We start from the raw sequence: 15,882 nt of genomic DNA on the forward strand, positions 1-15,882 counted from the left end.
GCATGATTTATTCTTCTGCGTTAAATCAACGCCGTGGCTAGATACGTAGGTACGTGAGACACGGACCCTACGCCGTAGCCTGACGTGCACCTCTCGAAAAATTTAACTACACGGTGACGCACGTCGCTCTGTTTTGGCTTGGTAGCGTTGTATTTCCCCCTACTCGTTTCCTGGTTCTCCTTCTCCATAAACAACAAGGAGAGGGTTAACTTTTCCTGGTACAGATTTCCCACCCTGGTCAGAAAGCACAGGGGAGACACTCTAGAGTCGGTACTCGCTCTGAAGCTAATCCCTTCGTCGCTCTCTCACTCGCTCTACCACACACTCCCCAGGCACACACACATGCTGGCCTTGCTATTCTCCTAAAGAGATTGACGCACACACCAACGCACAAGTATAAACTTCAGGCCACTTACGTAGGCTACGGCGAAAGCTCTGTGTGGAGCCTCCGCAGGACCATAAATCACGCTTAACCCTCCTCATTTCTTATCATATTCACTTCAAGGGTTACAGGATGGGAACTCCAAGCAGTATGTAAGCACCTGGTATCTGGAGCCTCTGGTTCAGCCTGCTCTGCACTCTCCTGGCTCAGGGCCTTCATTTCCAAATCATGGGCAAGCCTCTCCAGTTCATTGTTTCTCTGCTGGGTCTTTAGCTTCTCGCTCACCAGCTCCTAAAGATGGACAGTATATGTGGATTACACATTTTATTTTAATTATAAAAATTAAGAGATTTTTATTGACATTTAACATCATTTTTGGAACTTTTATATTTTATCTATGGTTTTAACCAACATGACGATCAGGAGATAATGACAAAAAAATGTAATTTTTGCTAAAACTGTGACTTCAAAGTTAGGACATAATTCCAAATCCACAGAACCAAATGTTAAAAAAAAAACAATTATCAGCTTTATGTTAATCTGCAGGCCTGGTTAAAAAAAAGAAATTGTCATAGAAACAACAGACCATTGCACGTGTCAGAGCCTTCATGTTAGGACATAAAATGCTAAATACTTGCAGAAAACACTTCAAAGAAAAAAAGAAAACAAAAACATACATTTTACAGGTATGTTTTACTTGCTTTCATCTCATTTTTCAGAATAAATGTTTGTAGTTAAGAGTTTGGTGAGTTATGCATCCTAGTACACTTGTGTGCAGGTAATATCTAGCCAAAACCTGTGTGAAACACATGCACACTGCTGCTGTAAAAAAACAGTGCATCATCAGTGAAACGTCAGGGCAGATTATTTATTCAGTCAGCGTAAACTAGACAGCACAGACTTCCTCTCACCTCTCTGAGGGTGGCCAGGGTCCTCTGGTCGATAGCAGCTTGCTTGCTCAGTTCTCTGTTGTCTCTCTCCAGGCCTTTCACCCTCTCAGCAGTCTCCCTTAACCCCTCCACCTCCTTTACAAGAAAACGCATCTCCCTTTCCAGGCTGGCAATACAGACATTGCTGCTGTCTAAGTTGGCTTCCTGGATTTCAGCCTGAGAAAGAGGAAGGTAGAACAGTAGCCATTTAATTCAAGAGCAATGTAAGTCTTCTAATCATTACCCTACCTTAGGTTAGCATCTAACACCTTATCTTTAGAAAACAAGCCTATTTACCTGCTGGCGGAGTCGTCGATTCTCTTTCTCTAGCTGCCTCTTTTCCCTCTCCAGGACTGTGGTTTCTTGCTCCAGGCTTTGCTTCTCTGTTTCCAGTTGCTCCAGGCGCCGTGCAGAGATCCGAAGTTCTTCTAAAGTGGCCTGCAGACTCTGGTTCTCTGCCTCCAGCTCCTGAACCTCTGCCTCCAGGCGCTGAACTTTCCGGTCTAAAGAGATGGAGGGTGGGTAGAAGAAACCTTAGTAATTTTATGCTTGCATCACTGATTCTTAAATGTTGGTTTAATCTACAGAACCTACCAGTGTTATCGAGGGAAGTCTGCAGATGCTGGTTAACTGTGTCCAGGGCTCTGCACTTGGCCTCCAGCCGCTGTGTGTGCTTGCTGGCATAGGAGGAACGTGTTGGCAGACCTGTGAAGATGCTGTCATGGCAGGGACTGCTGCTCTTCGAGCCAGGGGAGCTATCCCGTGATCCAACAAAACAATGGAGCCTATTATGATTGTTTTCTAAGACATCCAGATCAGACATCAGTTCTTTGAAATGATCTCCGTCCTCTAGCTGTCCTTTCTCCTTCATATGAAGGTCTGGATTCTCGGTGAGAAGGATCTCACTCTGGACTCCCTCCAGCTCATCCTCTGCATGGAGTGGCTGATGGCAGTGTGAACCTCCATTCAGCATCTGCTGTGTTACTGTGCTGAGCGGGAATACATTAGTGCGGTTTTCTATATGTGAGCAGGTGGTTTGCAACCCCGTGGGTTCATCTGTTGTACAGACCACCTGGCAGACATGTTCACACTGGAGGTGGTGGCCATGTTTGGGCTGCGCGCTGTTGTTAATAGAGGCAGCTCTGAGTTCCTCTATGCTCCTTAAGAGACTTTGGTTCTCCTTCTCCAGCTTCAGCATCCGACTGCGGGTCCTCTCACTCACCTCCTCGCTCAGAGTCTGCTGGCCTGTACACAAACACGTGCCGGCAATTAACTGAAGGACATAAGAACTTGAGACGGACAGAATGAAAGACTAGTTGCAAACATTTAAAGGCTTTTCGTACGCAGAGACACACTTTATAAAGTGGACACCTTTATTATATCTGTGCACAGTTTGAATGTTTCTTGAGCCCAGTTCAGTTAGCCTATTAAATAAGTTAATTCTGTAGGATCAGTAGCAGAATGGTACAATACAAGCGCAACATTTTAAAACTTTTTCATACATATAATTCTACATTACAATCCTAACAATTACAATATACAGTTAATAAACTTTAACAAAAAAGATTACTGACATCATAAATCTGTTAACCACAATTTACAGTGTTTGGCGAAACATCTACTGATCTGTGGACATCTAGTAAATGAGCTTAAACTCTAGGTCATGCTTCAGCATACATTCAAACTGTATGCAGAGACATAAAAAAACAGATATGAGAAGTATATAACAGTGCTAATAGATTAAAGCACTCATGCATGCATCTGTCCATGCATGAACACATTGACATAATTTACATATCAATTTCCTTATTTTCTCTACCATTCCAACCAATCCAATCCATTAATTGTTCCATTACTTCATCTTACTGTATCACCAGCTCTCCCGTTCAGACCAAAAAAAGCAATGTGGGAGTGTCACTGAAATGGCCCATTTGTGTGACGTCCTGTTGTGTTCTTTAACCCCCCAATTTAGCAGAAGTAGACTTTCACAGTTACTGTTTTCTGTCAGATCCTTTATAGATCTCAACGTTTTCCGACCGCACTTGAAGGCAGCCTCATTTCACGGAGAAAGAGAGAGAAAAGAGACGAGCGAGACCGATCGACTGTGCTTTGTTGTTTGTCAAACATTCAGCTGTTACACAAACTCCCGGGCAGTTCAGTGCTTGTGTTTCGTGTGTTTTTACACTTTCTTGTGGCAGCGATAGAGGCAGTGATGTTTCCTGTTTCCTGTACGGGATTCTCACACCGCCTCAAAACCGACTGACAAGTCTGATCACTGGTGACATGATTGGCCACCGCAGCGTGACGTGGGGTTGCGTTTCTTCAAAAGTTGAGTCGGTCTTAACTTTTTGCCACAGGCTGCTGCATTTTTTTCCGTCTCTCCCCCTGCGGAAACCCCCGCCGCAGCCTAAACGCACTACCCCCATTCAAAATGAATGGAAAGACTGGCGTTATTGCCACACCATCTAACGGCCAACACAGGCTGTCTGAATGCAGACTTACCCTGGGAGTTCTCAGTGGTCTTGGAGAGCTGCTCTAACTCCCAGCCCAGGTGCTGGGACTCTTCCATGCTCCTCCTTTGAGCCAAACAGAGAGCCAGGTTTTCCTCCTGCAGCTCGTCAATGCGCCTCCGATCTGCATTCCTCTCCTGAAGGCGAGACACAAAATATCAGCAGCAGAGGTATGAGTACAGATTCTGTCCAGCCGCTCGAAAGCCGTGGAAGAGGCTTAATGCAACGCAACACAACGGTAAGAAAGAAGACTTAGACCCTCTTGTGTGCAGATGTCTGACCTGTTCCATGTCGTGGACCCGGGCCTTCAGCAGCAGACTGTGCTTCTCAAGCTGGTGGATTTTATCGGAGCGTGCCCTCCAGCCCGCCAACTGATCCCCCAATACCTCTTTGGTCTCCTGTAGCACCCTGTTATCCTCTTTTAGCTCCTGAAACACACACGCAAAAAACATCAATATGTGATTGTTGCAGCAGAGTATTCAGTGATTCAATTCCAAGAGAGATACTTTATTGATCTTTTTTTTATATATTTTGTATATATATCACACACATGCACAAACAAGACCTATACATGCACTAATAGAGAGATGTCAGAGCGTGGGGGGCTGCCCATTAAAGGCCCCCCGAGCAGTTAGGTGCCTTGCTCAAGGACACCTCAGCAGTGCCCAGGAGGTGAACTGGCACCAGTCCGTACAAGGACTTGAACCAGCAACCTTCCGGGTCCTAAGCCAAGTCCCTACGGACTGAGCTACCGCTGCAACAAAGCATACATATAATTATAATATCATGTCTAAAATCACTAGTAAAGCATTTGTAAGACTGCATCAACCTCCACTTTGGACTTGTAGAACTCCATCTTGTGCAGTTGCTCCCTGTAGCGTCCCACTTCACTCTCCAGCTTGTCCGCCTTTATGGCTCTCTCTCTCAGGGCGTCCAGCTCGTCGCGGTAGGTGCGGGATGCGCGAGCGTCTACAAGCAGCTGGGAGTTCTGGTGAAGATAGAGGCATAGTTTACAGAAAAAAACTTACAATAAATGGAGATCTGAAGCATATCCAGTCCTGGAAGTCTTTAAGTGTCTCTCAGCATAATATCAGTGTCAGTTTGTTACATTATTTGCATTGATCAATGTTTTATAATAACAATAAATCAAATGCGTACTTGTATTGTGAAAGGGTAGTGAAGAACCCACAGACAATTATCACCCAACTTTGCAGTTCCCCTTTAGCTTTCCGTTTTTTTAGCAGACAAAGTTAGCAACTAGCTTGTGGAACATTTAGCAGCTAAAAAGCCAAATATGTCCCTTAATTAATTCTGCTTCATTTTGCCACAAATGTTTGGTTGTTGGAAACATGTGAACCAATATGCTTGGTTGTTGGAAACATGTGAACCATGCTAACATGTGTAGCCATAAGGATTAAACAGAGAATACAAATTGAGACCTCCTTTTCAGACAAAGCCCTACAAGCTTTTGTTGTATCTGAGTCAAGGTTTAAATTTGCTGTCATTAATCACTGCTCTGCAGCAAAGTGTGGCGTGCAATAATCTGTATAATCTTCAGAGCGGACAGGAGGTTACTGTGTGTCACCATCAGAAGGAGCTGCAATTTATTCTATGTCTTTTCAAACCTCCTGCTGGATCCTCTTCAGCTCTGCCTCCATGTTCTCCAGCTCATGTCTGCAGTCCAGCATCTGCTCACTCTTCTCTTCTCTGGTGGGGTCAGATGTGCCGCGCAAAAAAGACAAGCAGGCGGGCCGATCAGTGTGCATTACTTACTACTTTTCTGCAATACTTTTACATATATTTAAATACTGCAAATGACCAAACACAAATGCCCCTTTGAAATGTTGTTTTATATGCTAAGTAGGCTATCATTAATAATGTTGTTAGAAACTTGCATTGCACTAACCTACATATACTTGATTGTCGAGAAACAGATGCATGTAAAAAGAGCTATTGCAGATTCAGATGTATTTATGCACATGGAAGAAGTGTCTTAGGCCAGGGCCATACATGATGCTTTACGTGATATTGTGTTTGCTCAGAGGCAGCAGTATGTGAATCTGAGCAGCCCAACAAGAGAGGACAATACAGCTGAGAAGATGGGATGGGGAGCAATGATGGAACTGAGATTTTGATCGGATCAGGGTTAGTGTGTGTGTGTGTGTGTGTGTGTGTGTGTGTGTGTGCGTGCAGTATCCACTGAAATGCAGAGCTAATGTGGGTCAGTGGTGGTGCACAGCCATGGAACCAGTAATGTGGGCCAAACTCCCAGGGGCAACTCTTATCCTGTAGTATCTCTCTCTCTCTCTCTCTCTCTCTCTCTCTCTCTCTCTCTCAACAATCATTGTGGGAAAGGACAACTAACTTCTATCAGTGTGTATTTTTTATTTCATGCCATTTGCGTTGTATTTAGATCTCAGATCAACACTTTTCCCATGCATTGGCATGTTTGCTATAAGATGCTTTTATGACTAGCCATGTTCCCATTCAATTGTCAAAGGAACATGCCAGATTCATTTTTTTACTCACAAAATACAATTAAAATATGATGCATTATTATTCATTAAACTATCCACTATACTTTAAATAGTGTTTCTTTTCCTCATGTTTTCTTGTTTAATTACATTGCATATTTTTGTAAATAAAATAAAGTGTTAGGTACTCACAGTTCTTGTCTAAATCGTCTAATCTTGGCCTTAGAATCAGCCAGCTCCACAGCCAGGTGTTGCTGCGTCCCTGTCTGCTGCTGCATGTTGGGAGAGTAGCTGCCAGACTGTGGGCTGGAGGGGGTATTGAGCAAGCTAACAACACCTTCCTTTTCCTGCATTAGCTCTGCTATAGTCTGCAAAAAAAAAGCATATGACTCAATTGAGACCAATTGAAAATCTGTGCACTCAGAGTAGAACTGTAAAAACGTGTTGATTGAAACGGTTCTATCTATAGAGAATTTTCATGTCTTAACAAGCACACTTTGTAGCTACTTTATACCCAAAATACAACTTCATGTAAAATATATGTTTGGATTCAAACAGGTTTTGATAAAACATGCAGTTAATATGCATCTCTTAAACAATCAGACTAAATTATGATAGAATGTCATATATACCTCTAGATGGGTGTCCCTCTGGTCCAGCAGTTGTCGGAGGTGTGTGGCCATATTCCTCGCTACGGCCTCCAGCTCATCTGGGTGCACCTCGCTGGACTCCAACCACTGCAGATCCAGCACGTTCTCCTGACTGTGAGTCAACTGGTTAACATGGGAAGGGACATTCAGGGTAGCAGAAAAAAAGCACAATATAATGTGAAAGAATATAAAGTGGCACACATATCCTCAGGATGCAGCTACAAAATGACATACACAGTAACTTTTTTTTACTTCCCAATAAATCCTTAGAAACTTTCATACAAACTGTATTTCTCATAATATATTTAGCTAACACAAACTGTATTCTTTATTTTTCCCAGGTACGAGCACGACTACACACAAACTGATATCCTGCACAACGAATGTGGCATTTCAAAGCTCACGTCATATAAAGTCAAATACCTCCTGAATATGTGCAGCTATAGCAGCTTTTGTGTCAAAGTCAAGCGACCGGATCCTCTCGATGTACTCCTCTTTTTTCTCACACTGAAAGTGAAAATGTTAAAAAATTTAGATCTCCACAGCTCATGCAAAGTGACATCAAAGCGACTTTTAGTCCTCAAAGCGACTTTGAGTCTTTAAAGCGACTTTGAGTCCTTGAAAAGCGCTATACAAATTAAATTTATTATTATTATTATTATTATTATTATTATTAAATTTATTATGCAGTCTGTTTCAGGTTTTCTGCACAGCCATAGTCAGATAGTCAGGTTTTACCTGGACTGCACATCCCAACAGCAGCAGCAAAAGCTTCTTCATTTCCTCCAGACTTTGTTCTGAGGGGGAAAAAAGTTCATTATCTGAAATAGAACTTATCAGATTGAAGTTCTGAGGGATGCTGGCATGGATTTAAGTTGAATAGAATGCTGGCTGGTGAATTTAGGTCACCACTTTCCAAAGCCTTACCATCACAAGGCTGTGTGGTTATCAGACTAATAGAGTGCAATTGAATTAAAACTGTATCAGAAACTGTATTAAAGACCTAACGCAGTCTGTCTGTGAGGAAATACTGTAATTGTTTTCAGTGCTGGGAAGCCTTTTTTGGGGGGGAAACTGCTGCTTGATTTTCATTGTTGACTAATTAGAAACAAAGATTATAACGCATTTTGCATTGTTGCCATTTTCTATATGCAATTACCAATTACATTATTGCTAGTAGTTGACTTTAGTTTCATTAGCAAACAGTTTTAAAGTGGACATATGTTCATTTTCAGGTTCATACTTGTATTTTGGGTTTCTACTGGAACATGTTTACATACTATGTTAAAAAAAACATACTTTTTCTCACACTGTTTGTCTGATAAAACCTGCATTTACCCTATGTCTAAAACACTCTGTAGTATAGTATAGTATAGTATAGTATAGTATAGTATAGTATTGTATAGTATAGTAGTGACATCACAACTGTATGGAAGGCCTAACTGCTCGTTTAAAGGAACAGTTTCTGATTACGGGCTGTGTGTATTTTTCTGTTGATTGAGTGTTTTTGATACTTTCACAGTATGTTATAGCACCTCGACCTGCTTTATAATAAAAAAACATGGAAAGCTCACTTTTTACAACATGTGATATTTAATAGTTTTAATATATATTTTAATAAACTTGTATTTTTTCTTAGATCTTTTAATTCGACCAGTTTAGCAATGACACTAAATCCATATTACACATGTCCTAATCCTAGCTAAATGAATGGAAATCAATGGAAAAAAAGAATGCACTGCTTATTGAGTATCAGCAAACAGACTAATCAGGCTTCCAACCATATACTGACTTTGCAGCTCCAATAGAGAGGAGAGCTAAGTAATAAAAGAGCATACCACAGTAAGGAGTCCTGCTTAGCAGCAACACGTTTGGCAAAGGAATCATGATTACTTGTCTCAGATTATCCTGCAAAAAAGAAAAACAAAGAGGGACGAGGGAGATGGGTGGAGAGAAATAAGGGAGATAAGCACATTTTAGGCCAAAACTGAAACAAGGACAGAATACAACATTTCTTGTGGTCGAGCCAAAGTGCTTGAATGGACAGGGACGTATGTATGTACAGCACATAGCAGCTGCTTTAACACGTGTATAGAAACAGAGCCAACAAATGGAGGAGCGCTCTGAATGGGTAGATGACAGAGCCAGTTTCCCTGGTGCAGTGGGGAAATCCACCAAAAGTGTTTAGTACAGCCTTGTATCAGGCTATGAGTGGCTTGCGTATGTGTACAGTATGTGTGCTGGTGTGGTGTATGTGTGTGCGCAGTATAATAGTAATTGTTAATAGTTCCTAATGAGGAACCATGTAAAGTTCAGGAAACCATAACGTATTCCCATATGCAAGGAAAGCTACAGTTGACAGGAATCATTTAGTCTTTGATGTAATACAGTCCACCATGCACTAATAGTCACATTTTCCAGTGATTGCCACTGTGACCCTTTAAGGACAGTTGAACTGACTGGCCGTGAATCTCCCATCATCCTCTACTTTCCTAGCTTGTGTGGCTCTTGTGTGATTATGGAGCATGGCGCTGAGAGCAAGTCATTAGCAAATCATGCTAACAACCCTAAACTAAGATGGTGAACATGGTAAACATTAAACCTGCTAAACATCTGCATGTTAGCATGCTTACATTAGCATGTAGCTCAAAGTACCATTGTACCAAAGTACGGAGCAGCTAGCATGGCTGTAGAGACCAGTGGTGTAGTCTACGTGATACGCAGGTATACACAGTATACTCACTAAGAAAGCTCCAGGATTTCCATATACCCACTTAAAAATGCCCAATGACACGCAACAACATACTTTCTATTATATTTTTGATATATTTTGAATTGTCATCTGTGTTTTACTTTCTTCACATAGGCTAAATAAATGTATTTCCACTGTAAATCGGTGCATAAAATTGTATCCGAATACAGGAAATTAAGTCGTTGATGCTCAAAACTTCCCTGGGGGAGGACCCCCACACCCCCCACTATGATATGCCCCAGATTCTGGCCCATATACAGCACAGTATACCCACTACAATACATCAGACTACACCACTGGTAGAGACTCTTCAGTCTAATTTTTCAACCAGTGGAAAAAATAAGTCCTTTAACTGACTGACTGACTTTTCACATGACAGCGGTTAAAAGATGCAAGAGCTGCCCTACATCTGCTTTTACTGCAGGAAACGTATTCAAGAGTTATTTTAGTATGGGCAAAATCATAAAAAGAAGCTGCAGTCTGTTTCAGGCATAAATTAATTCTGACATTTTTCCTTCCTGTTAGGTCCTTGGAAGGAGAGCTGCGATGAATGTGATCAGAGTGACTAAAAAGTTACCAAACTTTGAGTTTACCGAGAGTAACCACAGTAGAAACAATGCTATATGATGATATGATATCAGATATACTATACATCTGTGCTAACAAAAATATAGTATATAACCCCCCATTATTCCTTTGCTGTGCTAATCAAAAGAATTTGATTGTCCTGACCTCAGTGAAATTATTTTTCTTGTGCTCTTAACTGAAGAAAGCTCAGCTTAAAAGGTATTTAATTACTCTGACACAGACAGCAAATCCAAGATTCAACATCAGTAGTGTCTGCCCATCTCAATCTCGTGACTTAATGTGTCACTCTAAAGCTCTTTCTGTCTGTCTGTCTGTCTGTCTGTCTGTCTGTCTTTCTAAATTCAATTCAATTCAACAACTTTATTAATCCCACAAGGGGCAATATGTTAAAGGTCCCATGGCATTAAATTTCACTTTCTGAGGTTTTTTAACATTAATATGAGTTCCCCCAGCCTGCCTATGGTCCCCCAGTGGCTAGAAATGGCGACAGATGTAAACCGAGCCCTGGGTATCCTGCTCTGCCTTTGAGAAAATGAAAGCTCAGATGGGCCAATCTGGAATCTTGCTCCTTATGACGTCATAAGGAGCAAGGTTACCTCCCCTTTCTCTGCTTTTCCCGCCCAGAGAATTTGGCCCGCCCATGAGAAAGAGTGAGACATCATGGCTTTCAAATGAGCAAAGTGGCAGTTGGTCAAGGCCACACCCCCACCCTCCACCTTGCCCCCCCCTCTCTCCTCCTCAATAGCTACAGACACAGAAATGACACATACTAAGTTTGATGTGTTGATATCTTGCCCGGTATCAAATTTAGCTCGCCCTGCATTTCTTGGGGATGTATGAAAAATGAAATTGTATTTTAAATATTTTACCATCTTAACAATCAGTGCCATATTAACGCATACCTTACGACTGATGTAGCCTAGTATCATCTTTTCATTACTGCTGTTACGGCTTTGCATGGTTGAGCGGTGTTAGAAGATGGGTTGGTCTATGTTACTGTGTTCTGATGTTTGCATGGCTTCCTATACTGAAGGTGGATACTGTTTGATGTGTAGCTGTGCTGGGGTTTTGATGCTTCCTGTGGCACTGCATCGCAAACTGAGAAAGCTTTTTTTTGTTTTAGCTGTCTGTATGGTGTCTTGTTGACTCTTGTCTGTGTAGTTTAATCTGTACTAATGTCTCGTTGATTTCTGTCTGTATAGATTAACCTGCACTAATATCTTGCTGCTTCCTGCTGCTCTGGTCTAAAATCATCTGGCCAAAGGACTATAGTTGAAAATTAGCCGGCTGGCTAACACTGGCACATTTACAGAAATGTTGATTAATGTGTGTTGTCCTTTATAAAGAAAAAAGGAAAAGGAAAGCTCATTGTGGGACTGGCTCTAGTGGCTGTAATTCTGCACCAAGGCTGAATTTCGGGAAAGAGACTTCAGATACAGTATTACGGGACCACTAAGGCCTATATAAAAGCATCCAAAGAGCACCATGTCATAGGACCTTTAAGAGCAACTACTGTACAGACAGCAAACAAGCCTACATATAGGCCTACACCCTAGTGAGTCTGTCTGTCTGTCTGTCTGTGAAACTGCAGCTTTACTGTGTCTCTGTGCTGCGCTCTAACCTCACTCCTGTGCTGATTACACAGATGTGTCATGGCTGATATTTAGGGCACCAGCTTAACAAGAACTAGTTGATCTACCAACTATCTGGTTTGCGCATGTGTGAGCCAGTGTGTGCGTGATGGATGATGCAGAATTGCAAGAAATCCAAGTCCATGTTCAGATACCATAATCTGATGTAGAGAGATGGAAAGCTTAGCAGCCTGTATCTTTGATAACATATAATATGGCTGAGAAACAAGAACAGGGAACATCCAAAACTCACCAGATAATAAGTCTTAATTTGCTGGACAAGGAAGTTCAGGTTCTGGATCCTCCGACTTGGATCCCTGCTCACTTTGTTTGCACCCTGAGGTGTAGCCGAGGGATTTCTGAAGATGGGATGCAACATAAAGGCATTTTACTTGACATTTCTGCTAATTACAAACAAATGGTTGTCAGTGGAATGGAGTAAGAGAAAGAAGAAAAGCTGGTAAAAGTCTTGGCTCAGGGATCGCCATGAAAACATGTATGAGGTCTCTATTCATTCCTAACTTTAGCCTGTGTGACATCATTCCTTTCAGCCAACAAACCGCACTGTTTTCGAGCCAAATGGGGTGGCATTAGACTTTGCAACCCAAAGGAAACCCTTTAGCTGGATTCTCAGGCTGTTGGCTCGGGCCTAATGTAGTCTGGGGCTGAACTGTCTTTATACATTATAGCTGAAATGCAATCATTCATGAACCTTTGTGCGGTTATACAGGTCAGACTTCACCTTTTTGCTCAGGAAAGATTGCTAGCAAAGCGATGGACTAAAATGTATATCACACGTCAGTTATTTTATGACAGGGAAAAGACAGAAAGACATAATGGATGAAAGAGAGACAGAGATGCTGCCTAGCTGCCCAGTGCATCACATTTTTTAGTTCGCCTGTCTCCATCTCAGTGCTGTTTGTCCTGTTTATGTGTCTCTCCTCCCTCCCTCCCATCTGTGTCCCAATGCCTCTAAACAGCAGCAACGAGGCCCTAATCCCAGAGGGTCTCCCAATCCAAGAGATTATCCCGCCTCTTCCCCCCCCCTCGGCGCAGCATTGTTTTTAATGCTAGAGCATTTAGAGCTGGTTATTGTGACCCTTGGGGATAAGTGGGATGAATGGATACTGTAGAGTTGGGGTGGCTAGACAGCATTATCCACAAGTGCATTGGGTCATCAGTTTTTTCACCCTTTCTTTGCAACTCTTCAATTTCAGCTCTACCATCAATGTCTGAAGTGTCAACCCAACATAAAGACTAAAGCTAGGGTCTCGCCACCTGTCAGCTCACAGCAGTTTTTGTCACATTGTAAATTGCCTAAAGGCCATCAGTTAGTTAGTTAGTGTTTGTTAAGGGTGAGGGTAATTCCCTCAGAACATAAGGCACCCAAATCATAATCTCTTAAGTAGCATCTTGACAGTATCTATGATGTCCCTCATGTCTTGACAGATTTGTAGTCTTTTTCTTCTGTCCCTCAGTGTCTGTAACTTTCATGCTAATTCTAACATTTTTTGAGAAACCCTAACCTGTAAGTAATGAGGAAGTTGCATTTAAAGACTGCTGCAGACTACAAAGATCCCCTTTTATTACTGCAGAGTGACAAAGCCAGTACTGTTTGTGTCTGGATAAGAATGTTAGCTTGATACTGTATCAGTAGCTGCTATAAATGGCATGAGGGGAGAAGATAACGTATTCTATTAAAAAATGACTTAATAAGGGTTGTTTGCTAGTGTTTGAACGATTAATCATAACTTAATGACAGATTCGATATAAAGTCTATGAGAGCCAACAGTTTCAGAACACAGGTTACTACTCTGAATATCCATCTGGACACCGCTCACAAGATTAGAAATGTGACAAATGAAATATAAGATGCAAGAACAATGCTTTGGCACGAAGTGACTTACATTTGTGTCATTATGTCATTCAAAAAAACTCCATCCAGTAATTCAGAAAAGTCCAAGTGCATGCCCCCATCATGTGGCATGAATGTCTTCACCTAAATAACACAGAGAATATACAGGATGACAGGTTGATATCACAGTCTGGCAGGAAATCTGAGCCTTCTGCAATTACTTACCCAAGTGACAAGTGGGCTCAGCATGAATTGATCCAGACAGGGCAGAAACACTCCAATTTCCATCGTTACCAAGGTTGTGGCTGATAAATCTCAACAGAATATCCTAGTTTGGTCAATCAGGAAAAGACTGGTAGCAACACACTAACTACATTTCCTTCAGAAGTGAGGCAGTCTTGCAGGAGTGCACCATCCAAATCGTCCCATGCATCTACTAGTTGATAATTTCCACTGCGGTTGTACAGATTGTCGGCGTTTCTACTCACAGACTCCTCTTGATAGCTTAGCGGCTACATCCACGACATCCGACACTTTAAACGTCGCCAAAGCGGTCCTATCCGCATTTCATCCCGCAAAAGCACACACACACACACACACACACTCTAACATCCTCCTTGGTCCTCTCTGCTGCAAAGGCATCTGCCGCCAGTTCCCCCCAACCCCCCTCCTCCTCCCAGCTTCCCTGCTCGTCACACAGAAAGAGTTAGAACTGATGGAGGGATTTCTTTTGCAAATACTTAACCAAAAGTGACAGTTTAGCCAAATGTGCTATTTCCTTTTAAAAACTCTTGGACTAGACACCATAACATGAAATGTTCCCTCCCTAGTTCGGATACAGTTGCCCGCCCCTGCAGCAGACGTGCTAATAGAGCCATCTGAAATATCTTTGCCTTTTAATCTGTCACCATGACAACAGCGCCCCCACCCCTCCCCATCAACAGCAGCAGCAGTCTCTCTTTCACATGACAACAAAAGCAACACTGCTGCTAACACATCCCCTTCAACGTTAACCACTTAGCTATGATATATTGTTGTTCAAGTAGGCTAACATAACAAAATAGTAGGATGTTGTGAAAATTTGCAACAACCTTTTGTAATGTTATAAATGTGTTTTTTTAATGTGCCTATTATTTATTTTAAATTAGTTTAATATTTAGCAAATTTTCACCGGATAAACAACTATAAACATAATAAGCTCCCCTCAATGCAATTACCCTTAATTCATTTGCAAGTATACACTCATCATGAGTACTTTATGATGTAGCCTAATATGATTTTGCACAAAAATATTCAGTTCTATTTCAATGTTCAGCTAAGGAATCCTGTTCAGCAAGTGCTAATAAAGTGATAAACTGAATTTAAAAGGTCGGACTTTATCCGAGACAGATATGATGAGGTTCCTTTTGAATACAAACTCATCATGCCAAACTGTGGCTTTCAAAACTAGCATCCTGTGATCGTATGATGGTGCTATATATGGCGCCTCCTTGTGTTAAAGACTGGAAGCAACTCTGAATGCTAACGTTAAATCTGTCATAGATGTAGCCTACATTACAAATAGCCTACTGTAAAAAACGATGTAATACTATAATATAATTTTGCAGTATACAACCAATTTAAATAATGCCTTCAGATAAATCATGTGTTATTTCTAAATATATTTGTATATATATATATATATATATACATCATCATACATAATACATCAGTCCTGCAATAAATCCTACCTTCATTAAGGTTATACTGTTCAGAACATTTTGGAGGATGTAGTTTGTGGTGTTGTTGAACTATTGCAATATATAGAAAGCTGGTTCTGTTTTTTAGCCCGCCCTCAATTTAAATGGGGTGGACAAAATAATAACAACTGTCAGTGTAGCACAACACAATTAAACGACACCACAAAAATACAAAATTAAATGTGTAAAAAGTGTTATTTTAAAGGGATGTACTTCTTTTTGTAAAAGCATACACTGCCTCACAATAATAACAATGCAAACAGTTAGATGACTATATGATTTCCTTTAAAAACATTAAGATTTTTCCAAAAGTTCAATCTTAATTTGATAAATCTTAATGCCAGATGTTTTCCCTCATTCAACAGCCAGATA

At 41.4% G+C, this 15,882-nt stretch overlaps 1 protein-coding gene across 6 annotated transcripts in view; it reads right to left on the reverse strand.

Annotated features, from left to right (window-relative positions):
* Window positions 1-15,882, reverse strand: part of LOC116042864 (girdin-like) — a 40,068-nt gene that overhangs the window by 10,068 nt on the left and 14,118 nt on the right. For all 6 annotated transcript variants that reach the window (XM_031289284.2, XM_031289282.2, XM_036000836.1 and 3 more), the window contains 16 exons: window positions 13,997-14,327; window positions 13,824-13,915; window positions 12,170-12,275; window positions 8,784-8,853; window positions 7,684-7,742; window positions 7,369-7,452; window positions 6,928-7,068; window positions 6,488-6,663; window positions 5,447-5,528; window positions 4,651-4,809; window positions 4,103-4,249; window positions 3,814-3,958; window positions 1,906-2,556; window positions 1,609-1,814; window positions 1,294-1,488; window positions 543-673 (listed from right to left, as the gene is read on the reverse strand). In XM_031289284.2, coding sequence (XP_031145144.1) covers window positions 543-673; window positions 1,294-1,488; window positions 1,609-1,814; window positions 1,906-2,556; window positions 3,814-3,958; window positions 4,103-4,249; window positions 4,651-4,809; window positions 5,447-5,528; window positions 6,488-6,663; window positions 6,928-7,068; window positions 7,369-7,452; window positions 7,684-7,742; window positions 8,784-8,853; window positions 12,170-12,275; window positions 13,824-13,915; window positions 13,997-14,059 — 2,507 coding nt within the window. In that variant the 5' untranslated portion in view covers window positions 14,060-14,327. The remainder of the gene's footprint in view (window positions 1-542; window positions 674-1,293; window positions 1,489-1,608; window positions 1,815-1,905; window positions 2,557-3,813; window positions 3,959-4,102; window positions 4,250-4,650; window positions 4,810-5,446; window positions 5,529-6,487; window positions 6,664-6,927; window positions 7,069-7,368; window positions 7,453-7,683; window positions 7,743-8,783; window positions 8,854-12,169; window positions 12,276-13,823; window positions 13,916-13,996; window positions 14,328-15,882) is intronic.

The sequence above is a fragment of the Sander lucioperca genome, chromosome 4 (assembly GCF_008315115.2).
Source record: "Sander lucioperca isolate FBNREF2018 chromosome 4, SLUC_FBN_1.2, whole genome shotgun sequence".
In the NCBI taxonomy this organism is placed as follows: Eukaryota; Metazoa; Chordata; class Actinopteri; order Perciformes; family Percidae; genus Sander; species Sander lucioperca.